The sequence below is a fragment of the Varanus komodoensis genome, unplaced genomic scaffold (assembly GCF_004798865.1).
Source record: "Varanus komodoensis strain SLA01 unplaced genomic scaffold, ASM479886v1 scaffold46_1, whole genome shotgun sequence".
Classification (NCBI taxonomy): Eukaryota; Metazoa; Chordata; class Lepidosauria; order Squamata; family Varanidae; genus Varanus; species Varanus komodoensis.
In genome coordinates, this window is record NW_025336043.1 from 470323 (window position 1) to 486134 (window position 15812).

The 15812-nt window shown below is 55.3% G+C and overlaps 1 protein-coding gene across 1 annotated transcript in view; it reads left to right on the forward strand.

The window, feature by feature from the left end:
- The first annotated feature begins 62 nt into the window (after positions 1-62).
- The window catches only part of RASGRF1 (Ras protein specific guanine nucleotide releasing factor 1), a 30821-nt gene continuing 15071 nt past the window's right edge, over positions 63-15812 (forward strand). Inside the window, exons 1-9 of the mRNA XM_044444900.1 lie at positions 63-326; positions 6482-6588; positions 7640-7787; positions 10011-10103; positions 11399-11652; positions 12757-12836; positions 13237-13430; positions 13748-13857; positions 14898-15016. Coding sequence (XP_044300835.1) covers positions 63-326; positions 6482-6588; positions 7640-7787; positions 10011-10103; positions 11399-11652; positions 12757-12836; positions 13237-13430; positions 13748-13857; positions 14898-15016 — 1369 coding nt within the window. The remainder of the gene's footprint in view (positions 327-6481; positions 6589-7639; positions 7788-10010; positions 10104-11398; positions 11653-12756; positions 12837-13236; positions 13431-13747; positions 13858-14897; positions 15017-15812) is intronic.

Sequence of the window (15812 nt, forward strand, 5' to 3'; positions counted from 1 at the left end):
GGAGGGCGGGCGGGCGGACGGGCTGAGCGCGGCGGCTGCGGCGGCGCTCGAGCACCGGCACCATGCAGAAGGGGATGCGGCTGAACGACGGGCACGCCGTCTACCTGGGGCTGCTGGCCAAGAAGGACGGGGCCCGGCGGGGCTACCTGAGCAAGCGGAGTGCGGACAACGCCAAGTGGCACCCCAAGTGGTTCGCCCTCCTGCAGAACATGCTCTTCTACTTCGAGAACGACTCCAGCTCCCGGCCCGCCGGCCTCTACCTGCTGGAGGGCTGCTTGTGCGACAGAGCCCCCTCGCCCAAGCCCAAGGACCCCCTGGAGAAGCAGGTCGGTCGCGCGCGGAGGGCCAACCGTGCGGAGGGTGCTCTGGGGGGCGGGGGTGGGGGGCTCCTGTGCCTCCGTGCTCCGGGTGTTTCTCCCCGAGCCCCGGGGAGCCCGTGCGCGGCTGAGGTGGGAACAGCAGCCTCCCGGCTGGGCCGACAGGGCTCTGCAGCTGCTCGCGGCAAGCCCCCTCTCCGTCGTCGCTGAAGCTCGGGAAGGCTCCCGGCCCCCTGAGCCGCCAGCACCGCAGTGTCGCCAGCCCCAGCCCCCCCCCACCCCGCTTCCACTTTTGAAACTGCCAGCTGCGATCTGGATGCACAAATGCCGGGCGGGCTTTCCTTCACCACCCCCTTCCCATCTCCCCACCAAGCCCTCTCTGACCGGTGAATTAAAGTTAAGTCGGACAGGATAACATATCTTGCATAATTAGGGGTAATAATCAACCGTATTAATTAGTCAGCAAGTTGAAGTGCAAGGCGCCCCCGGTGGAGAAAAGGAGAAAGCGGGTCTTCTGCAGTGAAGCCTCCAACCCCCACCCCATGTACGTGCCTCGAGCAAAATTCACCTTCATCAAGCAGGCATTTGGGTCCTGTGGGAACGATCTTCACGGGGGGCCTGGAGATTCAGGACAAGCCACCGTTCCTATCGGGTCAAGAGTGCATGGAGCAAAGAGCCCAGTGAGTGGGAACTTCAGGTCTTCTGCAGTGACTTTGCAGAGCGCTCGCATGGCCCTTTGGTCCTGGGTTTGGCTAAATGGGTTCAGTGGCGACCTGCCTCCTGCGTCTGAGCTGCCTACCTGAGAGCTGTGAGCCCAGTTCTGGTCTGGGCGGTAAGGCGCCTGCCTCCCCATCCCAGCCGTGGGACTTGGCTGCCTCCTCTGGGTGCTATGCTTTGCTCAATCTTTGCCAGTTGCTCCTGTTCACAGCCAGCTCTGCCCATGGGATACTCAGCGCGCACGTCCATAGACTGCTGTCCAGTACTGTGGGCAGTGAAGCCCCCGGGGTGCCTGGGGGCCAGCCTGCAGGTGCCCAGTGTAGCTGGCCCCTTGAAACGAGCCCCCTGTGCCGGTCTCCCTGAGGAGGGCCTCTGCCAGCCAGAGTCTAGGAGCAAGGGTGGACTCTGCAGATATGGGGTGGGCTAGGTTTGGCTCCTGTGGGACTCGGCTGCCACGTTTTAATGCAGGGGTGTCGGTTCAGGTGAAGCACTTGGAAGGTTTGGCCAAGGATGAGGCCAGGCAGCCGCTGCCTATAAGGCCTATAAGGCCTGCTTTCCTGCCCAGAAGAGAATGGCTGTACACCAGCACTTTGCTCCTGGGTTGTGCTTTGCTCTGCAGCCAGGCAGATCACAGGAGCTAGCAGAGGGGCCTGAGAACCAGCCTTCGCTGGCCACCCTTCCTCAGGACTCTCAAGACTTAGGCTTTCTTCTTGCATATATGAGAGAGCACGCTTAGCAGCAGCACTTGCAGCTTTCCAAGTACTCGAAGCAATTCCGATGCATCACGTCAATAATCTTTGCAAAACTCCTGCAAGGGAGGTCCAAAGAACGGCCTGAGATCCCACGATCCACTTCAGCTGCCAAAGCTTACAGTTTGGTTCTGAGCACTGTCAGGATGAACCTGCCTGAGAACTGTCCGCCAGCAGCTCTGGAGGAAGGGAGGGGCAAAAGCAGTTCGCCCATTATGGGGGGGGGAGGAGGGAACAGGCCTGGCAACCTCCTGGCTGCCACCACTGGAGGAGCTCTCCTTCTAGTGCTTTGCAGCTTTCAGTCTGGCTCCGGAGGTAGAATCCACGCTTTCCGGCTGTTTGTCCTCCTGCTGGCCATGAAGCAGCCATGCCCTGTTGGGATATGGAAAGCTGATGTGAATGTGAAGGGGTGTGAATTGGGTTATTTTCAGGCTTTAGCATTGATCAACCTGGCACAGCACATAGACTGAGGTCCATGGGCAGGATTCCTGCCTCAGCCATGTTTCAGAGGATGCTGGTACTGGCTGTTTGGGTTGCGCACTGCTTCGCAGCAAACTCCCAGGAGAAAACCCTTGTCATGTTTTTAGTTTGTGTTGCTTGCATGGATTGACTGATCCTGTCCTTACCCATGGAAAACCAAAGAAACAGAGTGAGTCAGAAGGGGCCTCCCGGGCCATCTAGTCTGTGTCTGAAAACCAACATGTCTCTGAGATGCCAAGGCACTTGTTACAGACGACCAGATGGCATTAGTTCTGCTTATTTCTTGGAGTGTCGTTGACAAAGCATCCATAATCTTGGTCTTCCCGCAGCTCTGCAGATTGCTCACCCAGGTTTAGAGGTGAAAGAGCATTTGAAAGACATTTGCCCTGCTCCTGACTAACATAACAACTAATCTGAAATTGTTTTCATGGAAGTAAATGCATCCATTGCCACTAAAGAACATCAGTGCGGGCCTGTTTCTGCAGGAGCACTGTCAAAGCCAGACTCAGTTTCCCCCTTTGTACATGCAGATGGCTGTGGGGCCAGGTTAGCTGCCATGTCTCCTGGACAGGATGACCAGGAGCCTTCTTCTTTACTGAAGGAAAAAACTAAGGGGTGTAACATATCTCAACAGATGAAGATGGAAGTCTTCCAATATTAGGTAGTGCCTTTCAGTTTCAGAGAGAGAAAGAACAGGCTTTGCTTTTCTAAAAGCAAGAGATGTCCCCTTTTACCTGAACAGAGGAGATCTACCAACAGCCTGTAGGGACAAATTCGCCCATGATTCCATCTCTTCCTGAACAAATGCCCACATCATTCCCAGGTGTCCAAGGAGAATTAGAGCACCTCTACATAAGCTTCTTGGACAAGTTTATATGAGCATAAAAATGCTGGTAGAAACACACACATATCTGCTTCACCCTGAAACATCCAGGAGGGAAGGTGAAAGAGACAGATTAATTGTTATCTCACTTTAAAAATGTTGTTGTTGATGATGATGCTATTATTGACCATCTTGTCAATTATGTTGCTTTGGACCAATAGACAAAATACATTAACTACCAGCTAATGGGAAGATCATTTCAAGGGGCTTCAGAGTTGCCCTGTGGCCTGAGCCCCTGCTGAAGCCTAGAAGGAGACCCTCGTGTTTCCTATAGCGGAAAGGGCTGTTGCATTGCACAGTCGGGGCAATGGCTGCCCCATTCTTTCAGTAGCGATTGTGTTACTCCATTTCTATATTGCCCAGTAGATGTAGCTCTCTGGACAGTTCATAACAGCTGAAATCATAAAATGCAACATGATAAAATGCAGCACAAAGCTTTAGCAGTTTAAAACTACAGCATTAAATAAACACAAACAACAGAATAGAGACCGCAAAAACCAGAAATACAGTAACCGATTATAAAGGCAGAAACTGATAGGCTAAATGCCTGAGGAGATAAACTACCCAGAGAGACTCAGCTGCCACCAGGAAGAGCCCCAGGTGAGCCTCTTGGGGTAGCTCATACCAGGAGGTGGAACTGGGGTGCCCCAGTGGAAAAAGGTGCTGAACAGCTTTTGCAATTGTCCCCCTCATGGAGGTGACACCATAGCCGGAAGTGATGGTGCATTTACTGTGCCACGACAAACCATGAATGACCGCAGAGCTGCAGGAGCCAGAGGGCTTTGGCTTAGCACAGCTTTGGCTAAACTTAAAGGACTGCAGAGCAACCAAATTGCTTTTTCAGATTTTCTGAGAAAAAATGGCAGTCTCTCTGGGCTGTTCCAAAACCCAGGAAAACCCCCACACCCATTGCCCTTGTCTAATGCTGAACCCAGAGCAATCTGTCTATGATCTAAAGCCTCCTTTCCCAGGATATGCTTGTCATTTGTGTAATTTGGGTGGAAGTCTGCAGTGTTAAGCATAGGAATAGCTGAACTGCCAGAGCATCAGCTACTTTTGCAGCTGGCCAGCTGATCTGGAGGCCATCGCGTGGCCTGGCCTGCTGGTTTGCATTCTGCAGATCGGCCGTGGCCCCAGTCAAGACTTGGAAGGGCACAGGGCAGTGGAGGCCTCCATTGTGTGCCTTGTGTTGAAGGAACTCTCGCAGCGGTTGGACTTAGGCTGCTGGCCAGGCCTGGACAGGGGCAGCCTTTGTTAATGATCCCATAAGGAAAAAGCTGTGCCTGCTGAGGAAGGAGCAATGTTTGACCCCACCCCAGCCAAATCAGCCAGGTTGCAAGCCAGTGAAGCTTTGTGGGGACGAGGGTCTTGCGGTGAGGGGGTCTGCTGATGCACCAGGCGAGAGCATCTTCCACAGAGCAAGCGAGGAGCTTTCAGTCAACAAGTGGGACGACACAGCTGTTTGCAGGGAGCAAAAATCGAAGCAGGTTTTTACACTCAAGGAAAAGAGCTGGGAAGGGTTATGCAGCCTTTCGTCAGGATGCAGCCCACTTGCTTAGGAGCGAGTGGAGGTGGAGGAGGAGGAGGAGGCGGTGGTGTCAGGCTCCTGCCCTGCTCCTGCCCTGAGCATAAGCAGAACATGGCAGGGAAAGCTGCTAAATTTAGATGAGGAAAAACCCTTGCTCAGACTCGCCCGGCATGCGTAGAGGTTGCTGTGGAAATTGTCACAGCAAAATGTCCTTGAAGCAGCATGTGGGGAGCGGCAGGGCCCCTGCGCTCGAGAGCAAAGGCTCTGATGAACAGCCTCGGCTCAGTCGCCAGAAGGAGAGGAGCTGCCGTGGAGGGGCCCCGGAGGGGCTGCGCTGCCTCTGCCCTTGCCCCCCCCTCACAGCCAGAGGCTGGGGGCAACCTCGGACAGAGGGCAGCAGGGAGAATGGAGAGGCCAGCTCCCTGCGACTGAGCCGTTTGTTGAAAATCACCCCACAAGTGCATTTCTCCCTACATAGGGGGAAATATGCATGAAGGTTCTGTCTCCTCCCTCCTGCACACGTGGGGAGGAAATGTGGCTTGGGCACTGTTTGGAGGAGACGTCTTGCAGTTGGGGGGCAGTGAGGCTGCCCCTCTTTCCTGTTCTCCTTGCCTTCCTTGTGGAGGAGAAGCGCTCCATGCCTAGGTTATCCCAAAGGTTTGGGAAGGAAGCACGGCTTGGATCCAGGCAAGCCAGCCCAGGCAGCCGAGTCCTTCCATGGACCGGATGGGGATCATGCTTCTGGGCTCCCAGGCTTGGTAACGCAGCATGGGCAGAGCCAACCCTGTGCCCCACTGTGCCCCATGGCTTTCCCAGCAACCAAGGGGGCCCACATCCCAAGCGTGCCCCTTCCTGGAAGAGGGCCTCTGCTCCGCTTTTGCTCTGCAGTGCCCAGTTCTGGATGTTGGTGCGGCTGAGGCACAGATGGTTCTGCTGGCAAAACTCCTTCCCAGGCCGCCGTGGTTCTAGGACATTCCAGCAGAAGCCAGAGCTCGGAGGAGCGGGGACTGCGCGAACCATTTACTTATTTATTTTCAAAGTTCTCCGTTCAGTCTTTAGCCTTGCAGAACATCGCTGGTTTCCTAGGAGACTGCAGGAAAAGAGAGCAAATGAATGGTACAAACCCCTTTGCTGAGCTAAAAGCCTCCCCAGTGAAATTAACACAAATACAGAAAATGCCAAGGGGAGCTAAAAATAGCCTGCGCTGAGCCCCGTGCAGCGGCTGCCCGCCTCAGCACGGTGCCTGACACGCGGGTGCTTGGGGCTGCCGGCAGCATGTCTGTGGGCAGCTCCGGAGAGGCCCTTGGCCAGCCCTGCTCAGGAGGCGGCCCTGCAAAGGTGCAGGTTGCCCCCCCCCCGCAGTCCTTCCAGGAAGCCCTACTGAGCGGTCTCTTGGGGTGATGACATGGCGGTTGGGTGGCCACTCTCGCTCTGTCTCAGAGGCGGCACTCCCCTCCTCTTTTGGGGGCTGACCCCTGGCCTTCTGCCCTCCATATCCTGAGGTTTTTGGCATGGGCTGATGCCCGTCCCTGGGAGCTGTAGCCATATGTGGCCGGAGGGAGCGGACGCAGATCAGGGCCAATGCAAAGGTCATCTGAGCATGTAAACTTGTTATGTGTTCCAGTGTTACGGCCTGCCCTGCGAAGCTCCGGATAATCTGCAGGGTCTCCATGCCACTTCCTACATGAAAATGACTCCCAAGCACTTTCCCTGTATTATGGTGAAACCAGGATGAGTTCAGTGGGAATCCACTTGGTTCTCTTTGGGCAGAAAATTATGAATAAAACACCCCTGTTTATCTTTATAGCATTACTTCACTGTTAACTTCAACCATGAAAATCAGAAAACTCTGGAGCTGAGGACAGAGGACGCAAAGGACTGTGATGAATGGGTGGCCGCCATTAGCCACGCGAGGTAATGCCTTCTGGCAAGCCGGACTAGAAGGACGCTCTGGGGGGGGGGGGGGCAAGGGGCAGCCTCAGAAGCAGCTTTCCCAGAGGAAAAATCCAGGAATACGGCCTGTCAGCGGAAGCAGACTGACAGGGAGGAAGACCGGGTGGGAGCGGTGGCTGGGGTTGGGGAAGGACTTCCAGACACCAGAGAATTGCCCCCTGGGTGCAGAAAGGATGAAAGCAGCCCCGTGCTTGTTCCTGGCCCGCCTTCAGAGGAAGAGGGGAACAGCTTGGCTCCGGCACGCCAAGTTTCCCTGGCAGCCCCCCAGAAGCACAGAGGTGCTCCAGTCCTAGGATTCCGTATCCTAAGAATTGCTTATTTTATTTATTTATTTAGAACTTTTATATGCTGTCCTATATGTGAGACATCTCAGGATGGCTTACAATATTAAAATCAGAATGCCCTAAAACAATCAATTGCAATAAAATAGTTAAAGAGGAAAGCAACATTCCAGGCCTGGCAAATGTGTGTGTGTGTGGGGGGGGGAACCTGGCAAGACAGGGGCCACGGAGGCAGCCAAAGGGGGCACAGGGGACCAGGGGATGGGCAGAGACCCGTTTCCTTCCCTGAAGCCAGCAGAGACACCAACCCGAACCCTCTGCAACCCGAAGCCATGCAGTGGGGCCTTCCCACCGAACTGCAGCAGCAGCAGGGCGGGTGGCCTGGCTGCAGCAGGGGGGTTTGGTAAAAGGCTGCAGCTGCCAGTGACACCCAGGCCGGGCCTTTCCCGGGAGGCTGCTAACCGGCACAAAGAAGCACCTGCAGCCACCAGAGTCCCTCCAATGACCACCACTGCTGCCAGGGACAGCCCTGGCCCCAGGTGCAGATTCAGCGTGCGCCCAGTTACCTGCGGGGAGCAGGGCAGCAGGGGCGTGTGAGCCACACCTCTTGGACCGTCCCTATTGCCCTGGCAGGTAGGGCTTGCCTGGGACCTCAGCCTGAGTGGGATGCAGGCCTGGCAGGAGGGCAGATGGGCAGGGAAAGGTGCTTCAACCGCGCCTCTGTCTAACAGCTACAGGACCCTGGCCACCGAGCATGAAGCCCTGATGCAGAAGTACCTCCACTTACTTCAGATTGTGGAAACAGAGAAAACAGTTGCCAAGCAACTTCGGCAACAAATTGAAGATGGGGAAATAGAGACAGAGCGCCTGAAGTCTGAGGTAACAAAGCCAGTCCGCTAAGCGTGCGGAGGATGTTCCCAGCAAAGGGCTGCCCATTTCAGGTGCCATGCAGTCATCGTAACATTCAGAATGTCCTATTTGCAAAATGCAGAGGCCAAATGCCTCCACGCTGGTGGAGTTCTGCCAGGAGAAGCTTCACATTTGCAACAGACAAATGAAGAACATGACAATGAGGGTGCCTCCGGGTCCTGAACCGGCACGGGGAGTCCATGTACAAATGTCACGCCATGCATGCAGGCTTTGAACACGTGACCTGCCTCTGCTGGGAAAGAGAAGTCTGAACAGTGCGTGAGAAGGCCTTGTCTGTCAATTAAGTGCCCGATGATGACACATTATCAAAGGATGGATGCACTTGAGGTGGATGCTTGAAGCCTTGTTTGGGTTCCCTGCGGGGGCAGCAAGCGGAATTGTGGCAGCTGCACAGGTTCTAGATCTGGATTTCAGGTGGAGTTTGTTACCCAGTGCCTGGAGATGCCCTGGGGCACCACTGGCGAGAACACATTTCCAGGTTTCAGCCTGGAATTCCACAGTACAGAGGTAGGAAGGGCAGTGGTAATTGTGTGGCTTAAAAATATTGAGCAATCAGTGATCCCGGAGCCGTTGAAGGGTTAGCGCTGAACGAGCGAGCGTGCCTCCCGGAATTGATCCGGTTGTCCTTTGCCTTGCTCCTCCACCTCCACCTCAAAGGGGGTGTGCAGCCCAGTGGCCATGCAGAACAGGGCCTGGAGCTCACCCCAGGGCGCTGCAGCTCTAGTGGGGCTGACCCAGAAGTCATTCTGTGTTCTTCTGAATCTGATCTATTCGAGCACAACTCATGATAAATACATGGTGCGACTTCAGAGCCAGTCCAGCCAGACCTGCATTTGGCAGGCTCATGGGGAAAGGCCACTCCTTAGGCATTCCTTTCCTGTCCTAGTATAGCTTCATGAGGCACCGGCTGCGCCATGGGGCTGCCCAGATGCTCGGTGGCTGGCAAGGCGTCCCAGTGCTGCATCTGGTTGCCAGGAGCAACCGTGGCATATTCAGCAGGCTGCAGTCGCTGGCATCTCTGTCGTTATGGCATTGGTCTCCTCCTCTCCAGTTATTTGCATGCCTGCAGCCGATTGGCTGGGGAAGGGGCTTTGTCTTGCTGGCTGGGGGATGCTGGGAGCTGTAAGACTTTGCTTTCTGCCAGAGCTTCTGCAGGAAAGCACTCCCCCTGTGCACTTGGCAGCATCTTCACACACATTCTCTTCTGTGGAGCTGGTTGCAAACAAACACAGGGAAATGCTCACCCCAGAGCCTTGGAAGGTACCCATACCTTTAAGAGGACATTTTCAAAAATCTGCATCAATGAAATGGCTGTATTAGGTTCGCTCAAAGATCTCACAATCTTATGCAAGCTTTCACATTCTCCAAGCACGTAGTTAGACAGGACCGCAAGGCATCAGTGTGTGGGGACAAACGTACTTTAAATTTTCTGCACAAATTTAAGCAGATAAAGTCTTGGTGCCCAGCACCCAGGAGACTGTCCCCATGGGATTAGCGTGTTCGCTGCTGGAATGCTACATGCACATGGTCCTGGTTTTCACCTCATATTGGGTCGCCTGGATCCGCAGCTAAGGAGGACGCAGCAGGTCCAACGGAGCAGAATGCTGCTTCTCGGGAATGCTGACCAGGTGTGAAATGCCTGCCTGCCTTCCCCTCCCCAGCAGAATTCACGTCTCTTTGAAAAGGCTGCAGGACTCTGGGAAGAGGTCTGCAGGGGTCTGGCAAAGCCCAGGAAAGGCATTGCTCCCTCTTTCAGCCCTGGGCCCTTGTGAGAAATGTTTCATTGGAACGTTCTCCTTTGTCAGCACATGCAAACTTCGGAACTTAACGGAACTCTGTGTGTGGCGGAGGAGCTGTGTGCAAACTCCACCTTTGCTGCTACATGAGTAGCCACAGGCCCAGTCCACTCTCCTTCTGCCTCGTCCGCCTTCCCTCCATGGCGCACCCCCGTGGCAGCTGTTGTCAATCCTCTCTTGCTCTTACCAGGAAAGAGATGGCAACGTCCCCGTTGCACAAGGACGAGACATGACTGGCCTGTGGTGGGTCTACGCCATGCAGCTGCTTTCTGTCCCATATCGACCACTGGCTGACACGTGCATCTGTTTGCCTGTTCTGGGCATCGCTCACTGCTGTTCACAGGGCTTGTTCCCCTGTTTTCTCTTGTCCTCCCAGATTGCCGCCTTACTTAAAGACAACGAACGCATCCAGTCCAACCAGACCAGTGCCCCGAATGATGATGACAGTGACATCAAGAAGATCAAGAAGGTAGGCCCCAGGGTGCCAGAGCCCTTTCAGTGGCCCATATGCCCACCTGCCTTCTGGGTTTTGTGCTGTCTGGCCTGAGCAATAGGGAGTTCCAGGCAGTGCCTCCATCATGCTCCATGGATGGGCACCTGTGCAGGTGAGAGAGTTATTACCGAGGGGCAAGGAAGCCCACACACAGGGGAGCATTGCTTGGTGTGCGGCTGCAACAGGCTGAATCATGTTCCCTCGGAATCCCCTTGGGAGGGAGAAGAAGTGGCGCCCACCACGTCCCAGGTCTTTGGGAAGAGCTGTTATTCATCTTTGCTAAACAGAAGTGTCACTTCCCACCAAAAAGCAGCCTAGAAGTGATAGACACACAGGGAATGCACAAACCTGCAATGAGCATAACATAAAAAAACCCTAAAATCAGTGCAAACCATGATCCTCATAACTATATAATTAAGAATAATCACCATAAAGTGAAAGCTGTACAGGTTATGACATGAAAAGTGTTCATCTGCTGCCCCAGCCCAGCCCACAAAAACTGGGCCACGAATACATCCAAATGCCTGTGACGATGGGAACACCTTTGCCTGGCATGGAAAGGGATCGCACATGCAGCCTCTGCAGCAGCTGCCATGAATGCCCGGCCACCCCATCTGGATGGGCTGGCAGCTGGCCTGTGTGCTGAGCCGGCCGCCACACAGAGGTGGCCGGAGCTTCTCCCGGCCGCAGGGACCCCAGCCTTGCAACCTGCTGCAGTCAAGCCTCAGGTGGGGCTCAGGTGCAGTAAGCCTCCGCTATCGATCCAGCCGTTGTGGAAAGCTGCCTCTCCAGTTCCCTGCTCTTGGCATCTTGCTTCCCTAGCCTTGACTTGGGTTTGGATTCCATGTTACTGAGCTTGGGCTTCTGCCTGACAACCGCCTCTGAGATTTGGATTCTTTTTGGCGATAGCCTTTGTGTTTGACCATGGCTCTTCTCCAGAAAGTCCATGTTTGCCCACTAAAACTGTGCTTGAATTTTGCTTCCCCGTCTTCCCTGTTGTACTCAACCCTGTGTTAGCATGGCAGAGCTTAGAAAGTAGGACAAACAGGATGATTAAACACGCGAACAGCTAACAAACATGTCCTCTAAGGAGGAATTTGCAGCTTCTAGGAGAGGGAGGGATCCATCGGAAGCATGGCTGATGAGGGTGAGAAAGCCTTAGAAGGAACGTCGTTGGGGTGCTTTGTGTTTGCTGAAGCAGGTGTCCAAGCCCCTGCGTTGCTGCTCAAAGGCGCGCTGCACGGCATCCTAAGAGACTGCTCTGTGCACAGGTCCAGAGCTTTCTGCGGGGCTGGCTGTGCAGGAGGAAGTGGAAGACCATCATCCAGGACTACATCCGCTCCCCCCACGCCGACAGCATGCGGAAGAGGAACCAGGTGGTCTTCAGCATGCTGGAGGCCGAGGCCGAGTATGTCCAGCAGCTGCACATCCTGGTCAACAACTTCCTGCGCCCCCTGAGAATGGCGGCCAGCTCCAAAAGGCCCCCCATCACCCATGACGACGTCAGCAGCATCTTCCTGAACAGGTGGGGGCTCGTCCGGCTGCCTTGGACGTGCCACTCCTCACAGGGCTTTCTCTGCAGGGGAAGGGCGAAGGTGGCGACCAAGCTCAGTGCGCCTGGGGGAGTCAACACCAGCTCCATTGCGCATAAGTGAACTCCAGAGGCCACGGCAGAGCAGTGCTGTGCACCGTTTTTATAAAAACATCCCGCGCTCTCTGAAGCTTGCGTACCTCTTGAAAGTGCTGCGTGCCTCCGCATTTCTCCTTCTGAAGGCATATGCTCATTTGTAGCCATCGATGCAAGCTAAATAATTGGTATAACTCAAGTAGAAATATTGTCCATCCCACCTGCGTGAGGGTGATGGTCGCCAGGCAGCCTAGGCAATGGCCCAGTCTGCTCCAGTATCCACTGGGAGGCAGCCTTCAGTTCCCACTTCCCTGGTCTTCCGTGCTGGTTTACACAGACTTGGACTGGATGGCTCTTGGCCTTGACGCGCTGTGAATCAGAGAGTGGGTGGGGAGAACTGCTGCCAATTTAATTCAAGGAGGCAATGGCGATTGTAGAACTGGGTCCTCAACAGAAGGGAATGTGTCAAAATTTTGAACCAGGATCTGGGTGGGAATTGGGAAATTAACTGGCGGTGCCCTTGGCTGGTTTTTTGGACCAATGCTTCGTCATTTTTTTTGGTAAAGAATCCATTTTAATGCAAAAACTGCCATTGCAAATTAATCAAAACGGACAAGAACCTACTTTTAGGGAATGTTCTAGAGGTGGAGCACAAATTAATCAACTTATTTTGCTTGGGTGATTTTGATGAGAAGTAATTGGCTATGTTTGCACCTTATGAAATTGAAGTGAATTTGAGTAGGTGTTTCTGAATTTGCACACTTGTGTGCGTGCATGCACAACTCTTCTGTAGATGCTTCTCCTTTGAGCCTGAGCCACGAATGGTGGAACTGAGGGCCGAATACCCTGCTAGAGACACCACACCCAGGGACATTCTGCGTGAAAAGTTGGAGCCCCAGCACCTCTGACCTCCACTCTGTCTTATGTGGCTTTCTCCCTTCCTTCCTTCCTTCCTTCCTTCCTTCCTTCCTTCCTTCCTTCCTTCCTTCCTTCCTCTTTCAGCGAAACAATCATGTTTTTGCACCAGATCTTTTACCAGGGCCTCAAGGCACGCATCTCCAGCTGGCCGACCTTGGTGCTGGGTAAGTGGGAAGGGCCCATCCAGCATGGTTTCTTGCCAGGGCAAGTTGCAGGATGTTTGGATGTGCCCCAAAAGTAAAGCGGTCCCATTTGTGCCACCATTCTGTAAACAAAAGATGGGGAGGAGAAGAGGTGTGCATGCGACAGATTCCGTCATTTGCTTGTGGGCCTCACCTGGTGCTCAGCCTCTCACCAGCCCCCTCAGCCAGCAGCTGCTGCCTTCTCTTCCTCACCTGGACAGTCTGTCTGTCCACCTGGGGTGAGCAGCTCCTTTCCTGCTCCGGGAATTGCCATTAAGTCCCCCACAACCTCCTGGGGCCTCTATGTAGCTCCCCATCCCATTGGGCAGGGGTAGATTCTGCCCCACAGCAGCTGCTTCTCACCAGACCTTCCTCCTTGCAGCCGACCTGTTTGACATCCTTTTGCCGATGCTCAACATCTACCAGGAATTTGTCCGCAACCACCAGTACAGCCTGCAGATCCTGGCCCACTGCAAGCAGAACCGGGACTTCGACAAGCTGCTGAAACACTACGAGGCAAAGCCCGACTGCGAGGAGCGGACGCTGGAGACTTTCCTGACCTACCCCATGTTTCAGGTGGGGCGCCCCTGTGGGGGCTTAGCAGCGTGCCCTGAGCAGTGGCAGGCAGTTCTTCAGCCAAGCAGGTGCTGCCAGGGAGCCACCTGCTGAGAAGTCCGCCCAAGGCGGGGGGGTGGGGTGGGGGGGGAGGGGAGGCTAGCCGGCCAGCGACGTGTGCCTTTTGCGGAGGATCTGAAGTGTCCCAGGCAGACCTGAGCTGAAGGGCAGGCAGGGCCTGGGGGCGTAGACTGCCTGCGGGCCTCCGCTGCCGGGCCCACATGGGCTGCTGGGCCGGCACGTCCTCTTAGCTGCCTTCTCTCGCGCGTCTTTCCCAGATTCCCAGGTACATCCTGACTCTGCATGAACTGTTGGCCCACACGCCCCATGAGCATGTGGAAAGGAACAGCCTGGATTATGCCAAGTCCAAGCTGGAGGAGCTTTCCAGGTTGGGGGGTCAATTGCTAACTTCGGGGGGTGTTGGTGTTTTGGGGGACTCCCATCCTCAGTGCTGGCCCGGTGCCCACCAGTTCCCACGTGGGGCCTGAGGGCCAGTCTGAGAGGAAGGCATGGCTCGCCTGTGGGCATCCTCCCCACTGGGTGGGTGTGACATGGGCACCCGGCTTCTGCGAGGTTGCGGCAGGGACCCCGCCTTTTCCCACAGCCGGCCAGAGAGAGGCAGCCTGGCGCAGAGCGGAGTCCTTCATGGCGGGGAGCACTGGAGGTGCGCCAGGCATCTCCAAGATCTCTCCATGGCCAAGAGGGCTGGATGCCTGTTTCTCCTCTGGCTGAGGCTTCTGGAACGCCGCACCAGCACCCATGGCTCATGCGTGTGAGGAAGCGAACCGTCATCCGACCGGCCGACTCCCCCTCACACCAGCCGCTTGCATCATCCCCAACAAATGCCAAACGGCTTATGTTTTTGGATAATGATCAGTTTGGGGATAATAAGCTGCCATCTGCACCTTGAACAGACACACGGTGTACGGGACGTGTGAAGGGGGAAATGACAAGGCAATGCACGTTATTTTAGAAATGCTGAGAGGTGTCTTCGGATGCATGCCAGTAAGGGAAGACGCAGCCCGGGCAGCTTTAAGCCTGCTTGAAATGACAGGCATCTCGGATCCGAAGAGCCCACTACTGTGGGTCCTCTGCCCCACACGCCCCCCTCCCCCCTCTGCTCACCTCCAAGAAGAAGGCCTGAGCAGGGCGGTCAAGCCGGGGGTGGGGGTCCCAGGATGGGCAGCTTTCTGGGTAGTGGAGCTGGGGGGGGGTGTCCTCTGCAGATCTCCATGGAAACCCCCCCACACACCCAACTGGCCTTTCTCCAGCATTTTGCCGTAGACTGGACCAAAGACTCCCCAGGAAATCTGTTCAAGCTTCGGGCCCGTTTCTGCCCGTGGGGCATTCCCCGCAGTCACAGGGCCAGCTGCTGTGTGCCCGCGGCTCAGCAGGCGCCCTCTGAGCGATTCTGGTCTCCCTTGGCAGGATCATGCATGACGAGGTGAGCGACACCGAGAACATCCGCAAGAACCTGGCCATCGAGAGGATGATCGCCGAAGGCTGCGAGATCCTCCTGGACACCAGCCAGACCTTCGTGAGACAAGGTGGTGCACCTGGGAGGGGAAGGGCTGCCAGGCTGCCTCGGGGGCACACACAGGGCAGCCCCCGGATCGAGGAGCTGGGCCGACACTCCCAGCACCCAGAAAGGGGCAGTGGGACCAAGCCCCTTCCCCCCTCTCCAGTCATGCTGAGGCTGTTTCTTTGTTAGATTGATACCCTGCCTTTTGCCTTTTAAAGAGCTCGCACCATTCTCTTCCTCCAGCACTCAATCTTATCCCCACAACAACAACCCTGTGAGGCCGGCTGGGCTGAGCGTCTCTGACTGGCCCCAGGTCACCCAGTGGCTGCCATGGCTGTGTGGTGCCGGCGCCTGGACCGTCTGAGTCCCTGTCCGCACTCCTAGCCACTGCCCCACGCTGCCTCTGGCTGTGACCCCAGCGGGTTTCTGGGGCAAAATGCCCACGCTCAATGCCTTCTCCTCAGCTTTGGAGCTGCCCCTGACCTCTCAAGGGTAGGCTAGGCGGTTGCAGTGTTCGGAGATGCTTATTTCAGGAAGAGCTGAATACATTTGAGAGAAAGCTGCCCTTCCACACTGCCTTCTGGGATGCTGCCAGATAAGAAATGTCACCTTGACATTAGCATATGAATTTCATTCTCCTTCTGTTCATTTCCCTGGAACAGCTCCCTTTTTGGTTCCCATCAGTTTTTTAATGCCTGCACCTGAGGAATAATTCATACCCCTTTCCTGGCTGTCTCTGGACTTCAGGCAGCCCCCAAGAAAAAGATGGAAGGCGAAGTGGGGTTTGCCCCCCAGCACCGCCTTCAAGGGAAGATGGGCGA